Source organism: Pyxicephalus adspersus, chromosome 5 (genome assembly GCF_032062135.1).
Source record: "Pyxicephalus adspersus chromosome 5, UCB_Pads_2.0, whole genome shotgun sequence".
NCBI lineage: Eukaryota > Metazoa > Chordata > Amphibia > Anura > Pyxicephalidae > Pyxicephalus > Pyxicephalus adspersus.
In genome coordinates, this window is record NC_092862.1 from 103,186,408 (window position 1) to 103,198,588 (window position 12,181).

At 36.2% G+C, this 12,181-nt stretch overlaps 1 protein-coding gene across 2 annotated transcripts in view; it reads right to left on the reverse strand.

Annotated features, from left to right (window-relative positions):
* Window positions 1-12,181, reverse strand: part of NEK11 (NIMA related kinase 11) — a 158,934-nt gene that overhangs the window by 45,223 nt on the left and 101,530 nt on the right. For both annotated transcript variants that reach the window (XM_072412330.1, XM_072412329.1), the window contains exons 13-15: window positions 9,402-9,541; window positions 6,190-6,250; window positions 2,591-2,687 (exon numbers count right to left, since the gene is read on the reverse strand). In XM_072412330.1, the coding sequence (XP_072268431.1) occupies window positions 2,591-2,687; window positions 6,190-6,250; window positions 9,402-9,541 (298 nt within the window). The remainder of the gene's footprint in view (window positions 1-2,590; window positions 2,688-6,189; window positions 6,251-9,401; window positions 9,542-12,181) is intronic.

Consider the following 12,181-nt stretch of genomic DNA (forward strand, 5'->3'; position numbering starts at 1 on the left):
AATTGTGTATATTTAATGTATAGTTGATCAAGATGGCTAATGAATCTGGGTTGAATAGTATTGTAATGGCAAAATATAGGTGCCAAGTACAGTATAACAGAGGTGAGATCAGATCAAGTGTCCGGGACATTCCCTATTGAAAGTGAGAGTAATGGTTCCGATATAATAGTCTGTTCTTGCAAGAAAGTTACCATTTAAATCTTCATAGAGCCATGTTGGGAAAGATATAAAAGGTCTATGAGGACCCTAGTAGGATGGTGGTGATACAGTGAGGAATGGGATGCCTGCAGCTGGTCTAACAAACAAATAGTATTAAAAGGGAGTGTGTCTTTGAGAATGAGATGGAGTTAAAGTCTGAGCCCCGGTGGTACATGAAGAAAGGATGTGTGAAGTCTTTGGGGAGAGTCAAGAACGGTAAGGACATTGTAAGCTCTTCTGAAGGGTAGTTTTTGACATGACTTTAAAGTTGCATAAACAAATAAAAATATTGCAATGATGTTTATTTTCTATTCTTTGAACAATGTCTATGTGTGCTTTCTACCTGCCTGCTAGCCAGAATACCATGACACAACATCATTTTATACAACATACTGAAACGTAATGGCATTAAAGTATATTTAACTAACAGTTGACAACTTTACTACTCTACTATGCCAACAGAAATCAATAGTTTAATGGAGTTCTATGCCACACAATGGATGACAGGGATGATAACTGGATCTTAAGATCTGGCATTATTGACCAGAATCCCATAATACTTAGATGCCCAGACTTAAGTTTAATAGTGTTGGTATGCATCAGTAATCTTGAATCAACAATTACCAAGCAATAATTCTAATTAATAACCAATAATTCTATGACTATTTTTTCTAAATAGCAGCAAGTCAGAAAATAGGAACATACTATTGCAGATTCCTAGTTTTCTGCTGCAGTGTTAATTACCATTCTCATTCCAAGAGGAATTTTACATTTCATCTTAAAAATTGTTGTATTGTGGTCACATAGTTGTTAGGAACATAATCCTCTATTTATCATAGACTATACCCAATATAACTGCTAAGATACAACCAAATACTATGTGAGTCATTGCAGACTAATAGTCCTCATAACCAACAAGTGCTTTTTTCATTTATTGTCTTTTACATGTATTGGTTTTCATAAATAATCCATTTGTTTGCATGCTGTTTGTTAACTTTAGTTACCCAAACAGCACTCCAGGGCAGATAAATGGTAAGAAGCAATTGAAATTTGAAATATGTGCTTTGATATAATTACATTATTGTAGTAAACTGGGATATTGTTTCTACATCATCGTGCTACAGAATGAAACAAGAAAATGTAATAATACGCTTGTTTAAGTCACAAGTCTGCTGAATTAATTATGACTCTGTCTTTGCAATGAAGGAAAGATGCAGCCTTGGGTCACTGTGTGAGAAGGAAAGTCCATATAATTTTAATAAATGAAATTCACATACAAAATTGGGGTCATTTGTGAGCACGGTGCAACACTTAATTTGGAAACAAATGGCCATATTGCAGCTGCTAGTATCAATTTTATGAAGCTGCTGCAAATCAAATCGTGCTTAAGCTAGAGGCCAAAGGGATGATTGTGCAAGTGGAGATAAAACATGCTTCATAACAAATAAAATATTGCAGTTGTATATATCATGAGAACTCTTATACACTGGTCAAGTATCTAGTTGATTAATAAGATTTAGATTTGGTCTACAAATGAAAAAGATTAAAAATCAAGCTTTGGGATGGGCTATTCTACGCTCTCTGGAGTAATTTAGATGGATTGTTAGGTGCTGACTGTCAGGATCTGATGAAGCAGAACTAAACTAAAAAAGCCAGGTCCTTTATTGCAGCAGGGAAAGGTGACGTCGCTTTTGCAATAAATTAACCTTGCCACGAGACCCTGCTTTACCCTTACCTTCACCATATCCTTCTCTCTTCTCCATCACATACCATGTCAGTGGTAAAATCTTATGAATGGTCTTTGCACATTTAGGAACTTTATGAACACATTGTTGCATAGTAACAGGTTGGCACAAAAATGGCTTTGGTTCAATAACAGGAACCTTTAGCATACTGATCACTGAACAATTTAAATGTTGTCTTTATGTTCAGTATTAGCTATGCCAAAACTGTGCAGCTGCCTTGCTATGTTTACATTTCAATATACTAATTATTCTTCTGGAAGATGTCTCTTACATTGTTGGTTATCAGGACAAAGCAAGCCCCCTTATATTAATAGTCTCAGGAAAGAATCCTGCAGGCTCCCACCTACTAGTCAACAACGTAAGGAGCATTATTTTTATTGCTGGGGACCACTGTAAAGGGACAATTTTTCAATATCTCCTAGTTTCTTTGATTCTGTTATTTCGAGTTAAAAAAAAAAATCATGGGGTAAGTATGTTGGGTATGCCACAGGGTGTCCCCATTTAACACAGACATCTTATAATGATGCAGAAAAATTCAAGAATAGGAAAAATAGTGCATACATTTGCAATTATTGAAACACTTAGGACTCCCAGTAGCACAGATGAATGCATTTTGTTACAAACAAAAAAATGGTAATAGCACTTACTCTCTCATGCGCTTCAACTTAGTCTGAGCCATAGTGTCATTGATAGCGTTTGATGCCATGGGAATTGGTGGAGACATTTTGGTGGCAGTCTGAGTATCTACAGATCAATGCAGAGAGAGACAATGTAATTCACTGTCCAATTTAATGGGATTATGGAACACTGGAAACAGTAAGTGTACTGCAAAATTGCTTTGTTAGAAGCCAGTTATTTAAAACAAATTAGTAACAATGTGTGATAAGCTTAGAGGGCAGAAATAACAGGAATTACACTAGAAGGCATGACTCCATAAAAATGTTCAGTGTAAATACAAGGTGTTTAGTTACACATACAGTATATGTAGCATATGACATACTAAACACGTGCATAGAAATCGATATTGTCTAAGAAGACATGTTTTGTAAGTACCGTATTTTCCGGCGTATAAGACGACTGGGCGTATAAGATGACCCCCCAACTTTTCCAGTTAAAATATAAAGTAATTCAAATGCTTATGACATGCATGTACTTAGCAGAAAAACTGTCACTTATAAACATAAGGCTGTGTGTCTGAGTGGTCTGCCAATTACTGTACTGTTCCTTCTGCCTCTCAGATCCCGCTATTGTGCGAGATCTGGGAGGCAGAAGGAACAGTAGAGTAATTGGAGGAGGGATAAAAGAGGAGGTAAGAGGCGTGTACAGTGGCAGCCTACACTGCCCCTCGCGTGCTCCACACTCCTCTAAGGCGCAGCCCTCCAAGTCGAATGGGCGGGTTCTGGTCCCTGTTCTCCTCCTACAGGAAGATGTGTGTGCAGCTTGCTTCCCCTTGCTTCATACTCCCTGCACAGAGCGGGGACTCGGCCGCGGCACACCCCACCATATGCGCCGGACATATGAAGCAAGGGGAAGCAAGCTGCAGGTAAGTACCCGGTCTATAAGACGAGAAAATACGGTAATTTATTTTCAAAAGCTAAGCAATTTACTTAAGAAATAGAAGATATTAGGGAGTATTCATGAGATAGCAAGCATCTGGAACTCATTCCTAATGCATGCATTGTAAAATATTTCAGCACAACCTAAAACAAGGTAAGTATAACTCTGGACACCTTTAAATATTAAGTAACACTTCAGGGAAAAAAACAAAACAAAAGATGTGACTCAAATCAAAATAAGGTTATTATATATCTCTTGGGGAATGCAAAGAAGCTTGGCTATTTAAATGTGATTATGCAAATGTGTATATGTGTAAATGTATTAATGTGTAAAACTACACATTAATACACATTGGGTCAAAATTAATTCTTAACATTATCACATCATACAAAATGCTATCAGGTGTAAAGCACAGGACCTAGTGATGTTGATACATACCCACAGCCACCTTCGATCACTACACCTAAATCCTGGGCAATTCTGAACCGAAAAAAACATTTCATGGTTATGTAAAAAAACTTGGGAGAACCATTTTGGCTCACGCTTATACAAATAGCCCAACAGGGATAGGAAGTACAAGGTTCAAAAGTTTTGACACCACTCTTCCTGACTATTTCTTGGCATTGTGAAATTTTTTGAAAGCTCACCTGCAACCAGTTTATACAGTCTCCAGCTATTCTTTACTCTGTTGTCACCACCACGGAAAGAGCTGTAGTTGGTTGATGTCAGAGCCCAGAAGAAGAAGTGAAGTCTCTACTTTTGTCATGTCATAAGCACTTAGGACGAATGGCTGACCGCTAGACCCAAGCACCGTGTCATGTACGTCGGTCACATAAGCAAGAGCACTGGGTATTTTATAGTGGTGGGCAAAGAACAAGGAGCACTAGGGGTGTGTGGTACACAAAAAGGTGAATAGAAAGTAAATTGTCAAGGTGACAGTGTAGTTACTTAGCTGTGATGTTAATCCAGCATCTGTAGTATGTCATGAACCCAAAGAAGTATAGATATCAGTGTATGTATTATTACTTAATATAGGCCAATGATTCAAAATATTGAAGAAAAAAGGTCACCATGATAGAAAGACAACTGGAATTTTTAGGAATGTTCACCAATTTTCTCATTTATGTGTTTCTTTTAACATCATTTTTATATGGAATCTTTAACTGCTAGAATTTATCAAATACCTTTTTCTTACAGTTTATATTAGGCTATAATCCAAATATGTGCATACACATTTAAAGTGTGTTTTTTTTTTAAATAAAGCACAAAGAATAAAATAAAAATTATGACATGGGTCTTTAGACTAGCCACTTCTGACCACAAATACATTAGGAATTTAGAAAATTACTTCACAATGGACCTTTTAAAATATGGCTCAAAGTTTCCATTATTAGATTAGAAGTATTTCATTATAGATTCTGTCTCATTTTCCATAAAATGCATTCAGCACTTACCTTGGGCGCTCCCTGTAATTCCCTGCTTAACTAGATTTTTGTTTCATTGTGTTAGCACATTTTATGCATAGCATTAGGTGTGGAGCAGAAAAAAGATCTGTCTTTTGAAATAGATGATTCTTTCACATTTCTTTTGTTTTTATGATTCTTTTTGTGATTTTTATGATTCTGATTTTATGATTGTTTTTACTTAACTCTGGGCATGGAGGAAAAAAAATGTAATGTAAAATATCTCAATATTTTTATGCCAATAAACCTTTGTTTACTTGTGTGAATAAGGTGCATTGTGAGCATCAGCGGTCTCCTATTTGACAAAAGTGACTGGTCAGTTAGCTACACTTTTTACAGGTGGCTGGTCCTGATGATACCCCTAACTTTGTGATATGCTGTCAGGGCTAGGCTATAGTGTATAAAAAACAGAATATATATATATATATATATATATATATATATATATATATGTATAATGCTAATCCCTATATACTCATAAATAAGGGGAAAATGTGGACAAATCACTGGGATCTTTATAGGCACCCTTCAAGATATTCCAAATCAAGAAGATTTCTTAAAATTGGTGAGTTTGCCGTGGATATTCTGCATGGGATTTGAAAAGTGCAATAGACTGGAGCATGTTGTAGAAACTTCAAGTGAAACTTCAAGCAAATTGCTAAATATACAGTTGAAATACATATATTTTCATGTTATTTTCCTGCCAAAGAATTAATTCTGGACAGCCCTAGAATATTGCTGAATCAAGCAGATGACACATCAGGATAGAATATTTAGCTATGTAGCATGCCATGTCTCCTACAGCCAGATCACTGGACAAAAATTCAGCATAATCTAGTCCAAAAAGAGAGGGGGCCCATCCAGGAAACAGTTAAACTACCTCAGAAAATAGTAAATGTATACCAGAAAGAAACAGAGTAAACAACCTGACTGGCACCCTGTGTATCTCAAGAATGGCTTCTTTAAATTACAAACACTTTCAGTGAATAGCAGTAAACACCAATGCATTTGCTGTTTGCCTGGAGTTCTATTTTATTGGCATAATATGTTTCTATTAGGCTGGCAATGAAAATACAATTCCAAAAACAAATGGCCATATAAAAATCTCCTTTAAATAACACAACATATGATAATTTCAGCAGTTGCTAAACTAATAGTCAGCTATGTGTTTCAATATGTTAACAGCATTTTTATTTTCAGTTTATCAGACTTTTAGAACAGCTTACCTGTGCAACTAGAAGCCAGGACATTTTCCAAATTCATCATCATAGCTTTGATATCAGTGTCCTGTTGGTTACAAGGGAAAAAATGTAAATATTTCAATCGGCTTCATCAATAATAATAGAGTTAATACGCTTTGGGTTTATGTCAATGGGCAGATGTAGCTTGCCACCCAATGCATTCTGATTACATGTAGTGGTAAAACAATTAGAGGCCTTAGGGATCATTCAGAGTTCATTGACAGGGTAAATGTTTGCTGCAGTTGACCTCTTTCAGACCTGCATTTGATGTCCTTCTATGCTTCATCAAACAGTCAACCTGAGAAGCATTTTTTAACAAACGCCCCTTAGCACAGACCTTGATTTTAAAGACAACTCTGCCCGAGTTCAAGCAGCTCAAACACTGAGCCTGATTTATTAAAGCTCTCCAAGGCTGGGGAGGATACAGTTTCTCCAGGTAACCTGGGTGATCCAGCAAACCTGAAAAAGATCTGGTCTTGTATTGAAATAACAAATGACTTTTAAGAAATCCATTCCAAGTTTGCTGGATGACCCATCTTCACCAATAAAATAGTATATTTTCCAGTCTTGGGTAGCTTTAATAAATCAGGCCCATTATCTAAAATACCTGGAAACACAAGTTGGTGGTGGTGGTTGGAGGGCCAGTGTTCATCTCTATTGCAGAGAGGTGTATGACACCCACAGAAAATTTCAAATGTATTTTTCTCATTTTGTATTGGTTTCTAGTATACATTTGTTATGTTTTCATTTGTTAAAATTTAGAAAATCACAATGCTGCATAGCTTTCTAAAGCAGACAGCTAGTACATAATTGAAAAGTTCTACTAACGGAAGTTCATACAGGGGAAAATAGTTGGGCCTAATGTTAAAACTAAAATAGCTAAACTTAACCAATTAGAAATTGTCTTCTTTTGCTGACTATACTGCTTAAGAAATACAATTACATCTGGATCACTATGCATATCATTATTTTGCATATCATCACTTCTCCTTGTACCTTCTTACTAAAGGGGATCTCTTTATTTAGGGAGCTTTACCTTGTACAGCAGATTTAATATGCAGCAATACTAAAAGAGAAAACATCTGTGCAAAGTGTAAACTGTGTTTTTATACAGTGTGGGCCAAGTTAAACAGCCACATTACTGAACATAACAACCATTATGGTATATAACACATGTGAATTGGGATTCTTAAGGTTTCAAGACAGGAAGCTTTATTGAGATTAATTTGACAAATTGTAGGTTCTATATGGTGAGCATTTTTAAATAAATACATTAACAAATAGCATAGCAATAGGATGTGAACTAAGGTAAATAAAATAGCAAATGGCTTTCTATGCATTATTCAGTAAAATATGCTGTATGAATGACTTCCTTTAACTCACTCTCAAGCTCCAAGCTGACAGCTTATCAATATCATGCTGTGATGTTATAGACAATGCATCACTTAGCAGACATGTACCAGATAATCAAAACAAGAGACTGCATGAGTATGTGGAAATGAATGGTTAGTCCTAGATCAATTCTGAATGTTTACTATCCTGCCTGGACAAACCTTTCACCGTTGCATTAGTGTTGTACAACTGAAAATAGGAAAGTATTATGAGTTTTTACATTTATTAATAATTGTGTATACAGAATTATGTAGATCTGCTCAGTTACGGAAGTTACAGTACGTTGTGTTTAATTTGTGTGATGTTGCCAAATATGACACAAAAAGCTAATGAGTATGTAGGCAATGCATACTAAAAATCATAGGTGTAGTTTTTAGCAGCCCATAGGTGTAGTTTTGCCTTTGCCTTATTACTGATGTTGGAACCATCTTTGAAATTAACCTTGCTTAAGTAAATGTGGTTTACTCTTAAACAAGCTTGCAGCAAGTGAAGTCAATGTAAAGTCAAACACCTAATCTGCATACTTCCATACTGAGTAAGTGCCTAAGAAAGCACTGAAGCAGAATGATCAGTATGACAGCCAAACAACTCTAATTTTCAAGAGTAGATAAGGAATGGCAGCAATTGTAACTTTCCTATAATGGTGCTAAATAGTGTGCTTGCACCTTTGCCATTCTTGACATTCCTATGAAAATGCTAATCTGTGTCTAACTTGCCTTCTGACCCAGAATAGGCATGCTGATCAGAAAAGTAAGAATGAAATCAGAACTTGAATCTGCATACATGTTACAGCTCAGTGACCTAGAAAGTACTGATGCCAATGAATTATCATACCAACCAGGAAAATAGGCTAAATAAAGTCAGCAAAGGCAGCCTTCATAATACCTCAATACAGGTTTTATGTAACTAAACATAAAAAGTGATATATTACGCAGTGCTGTTCATTAAATAGGGATTGCAAATGACAGACTAATACAGACAGTGATACAGCAGGAGAGGACCCTGCCCGGAAGAGCTTACAATCTAGTAGGTGGGGGAATTTCACACACAAAAGGATGGGAGATATGTAGTGTGGGAAGTAGTGATGGTTTCAAATGACAGAAGAAGCCGGGTAGGCAATTTTGAAAAAATGGGTTTTGAGTGCTCTTTTAAATGAGCAGAAAGTAGGAGCAAGCCGAATAGGACGAGGAAGACCATTCCAGAGAGTTGGAGCAGCTCTAGAGAAGTCTTGTATCCGTGCGTGTGATGAGGTTATGAGTGAGGAAGTCATTAAAAGGTCATTGGAGGAGCGGAGAGAGCGGCAGGGGGAGTATTTTTTAACCATGTCAGAGATGTAAGTGGGAAAATAACTGTGTAGGGATTTGAAGGCAAAGCACAGGAGCTTAAATTTGATTCTAAGGTGAAATGGAAGCCAATGGAGAGAACTACAAAGAGATGTAGCGGAAGAGGAGCGGAGGGAAGGATGGATGAGTCTGGCTGCAGCATTCATAATAGATTGTAGAGGAGAGAGTCGGGTTAGTGGAATACCAGCGAGAAGGATGTTACAATAAATAGTCTGCCTGCTTACAATTGTTGCATTTTTAACATTTCTTTTGCTTAATTATCAAGTGGTCAAAATAGGGGATACAGACTAGGAATGGCTACATCTTTCTGAGCAAATAGTTATCATGCAGCCATTTCTGCTGCTACCAAGCGTTATCTATATGGTTTTCTCAGGTGTCTATGAATGCATGGTCATAACCAACTGGCGTTCTGATGAACTTTTTATATGTAAATGTCACATTGATGTCATACTGATGTCATACCTGTTGATAAGTTGTTTGCGTTATCTGTGTCTCTTGTGCATCATAGTCCTCCTCTGTGGATTCTGTATCACTTTCTTCAGAACAAGATTCAAAGCCATCCTCATAATATTGGTCTGCAATGATTGGGTCTTCTGGAATATCTTTAAAAACAAAAAACATGCATATAGTGATTTCTATTGTCACCTTTTTGGCTGTACAAGGTAACATCGGAATGTAAATCAGAACAGATGCATGCCAAAAAATGAATAAACAAGAGTGCAAACACTGTGCATCAGTTATTGTTTTAATGGGAATCTGACTGCTTCATAGTAGTTTAGGATGCAAATGAAAAACAGTCTTCAATTATACAGAAAGGAGGAGAGAATAACAAAAGTCTGGTAATATGTTTCAATTTTCAGAACTACAACAAGGCAAGCCTGTATGTACACATCATGCTGCCCAAGCTATATTAAAATGCTGATGTTTTTAGTCCAAACTTACTTTTTTACTTTTTTTTAATTTAAACTAATTCTAGAATGCCGTGTTAAACACAACATCCGCTCTGCTTTATATGCACCACTTCTCAACCATAGGGTCCACAAAGCAAGAAAAACGAAGATATGAGTTAATGTTTCTTGAACTATAAAAAGCTTACTGACTCCTCTCAATATATCATATATCCCTTTCTGCTTATCTTGCTATATATAGCCTTGAATAAAGTTTACATATGCTCTGAAGGGAACAAAGGCTCCCCTGTGCAAAGGTTGAATAACCTGCACATAGGTAACACCCTCTTTGGCAGAAATGACAGCCTCCAAGGTATTCAGCTAAGATTTTTAATATTTATGCTTTTCCTTGCAGTATGTTTCTATTTCAGAAATATTCTTGGGTTATCATGCTTACACTGAATGTAGGACGTCTACCCACAGATTTTCAAAAATGAATGATAAAAAGTAACCACCTTCAAACCACAAAAGAACAATTGAGTATTTATTTTTGTAATGTATTATTTTGCAGAGGTTCTGTTTTTGGTATTTAGACACATTCAGATTTTCATACATAAAGCAGAACCATTGGTGTACATGTACATACATGTACAAAAAGAAAGTACTTAGTCTGTCAAAAAACTGGTTCATAGAAAACATATGGCACAAATTGTATGCCAAGGGCATTCAGCAGGGATAATAAAGGAGCTGCAGTTGTGTCACTTTCAGGACAAGATGCCTCATCCAAGTCAATTCTACACCAGTAGTCAATTCTACATTCTTCATTGTTACACTTGTGCAGTATTTATGTATGGCTGGTTAAAGGGAAAAGCTATGCTGGTCCCTATTACCAGCCATAATCAGCCTGCTTTGCACAAAGAAGCACATATAGAAAAGGTTATGATGTCACTGGATCTAAAATAAGTTATTATAATGAAAATGGTATGGTTTTATTTAAAGTTATTTATCATTAGCATGTTGATGAAGACGAGGAACCAGGGAATGAAAAATCACAGGCTACTTCTCAGCCTTATGGTTTCCAATGATGACTTGCTATAAAAATGCTTCAATGTTTTCTGAATAAAGTATTACATATCGGTTTTCATAAAGCATAATTCAAGAACAAAACGTTATATATTGCAGCTTTTCACATATGGCTTTTGCATTAGTTTTAATGTTAAGTCTAAGAACATTTTAGAACATGAAGTGTTCTTGTTACATCCTTTGAGCTAAACTGAATACATAAAACAGTGTTATCTTCCTTCTGTAGACCTCTGTGCTCCCTATCCTCTGTGTAATGAGGATGAATGAAGGCTGATGTGTTTGGGGTCCAGCTTAGGTGGCAATCATGCCTTTCTTCATAGATAAAGTGGAGAAGCAAGTGTAGCCACCCTAGGACAGAAGGTGTATTATTCACAGGAATACTAGGTACTAAAAAATAAAACTAATGCAACTGGCACATCCAAGCTGCATCATACAAACTGTTTTGGGTTTAGATACACTACAAATTATAACTATTACCCTGGTAAGTAAAGAGTATTAGATGTATGATGCTTACATTCAGGAATGCTACGTTATGCATAACATAGCCATTTTATTGATACCTGTGTTACTACACAGACCACTGCTGACATTTCATCCTGAAAATAATAATTGCCTTACTCCAGAAAAGCCAGCCAACAACCATTTTAGAAAGGACAAAAAATGGTCATCTAATGATCCTGTCTGTATAAATTTTGGTTAAAATGCTGATTCTAGCGAAGAAAAGACTGTTTGTAATAATCCTTGCTGAAGACAAATGACTGTTGATGTAGACTTTGACAAAAAAAATATACCATTCGTCCCCTCTGAGAGATGCAGACTTTTTAGGGCCATTATGTTGGTCATGGCACTGATACATTAGAGTATTTCAGACTTACTGACAGTTTTATAAAGCCTTTTATCTTTAAATATATTTATAGTGTCACTTTGCTCTCAGGATGTATTGGTTGATTTTTTTGTGACTCTATGCACCATGTGGTAACGAGTATATATATATTTTTTGCAGCTGCAGGTGACAAACAAATGTGGTTTGATAAACAGCTTTAATTTTCCCTTTACTCCAAGTCAGTCTAATAATAAACGTGTTATTATACTGAACTTCCCACAGACGGGAACAGCAGAATATATCTGAGGAATTATTCTGAAGCTGACAATTTCCATAGATCACACAGCCTGTAGGTACCCATCAGATATGTCAAAAAAAGGAATTGCCAGACTTTATACTAACAACTTTTCACATCCATAACCAAAAAGAATTCTGTGATCTTATTTAGT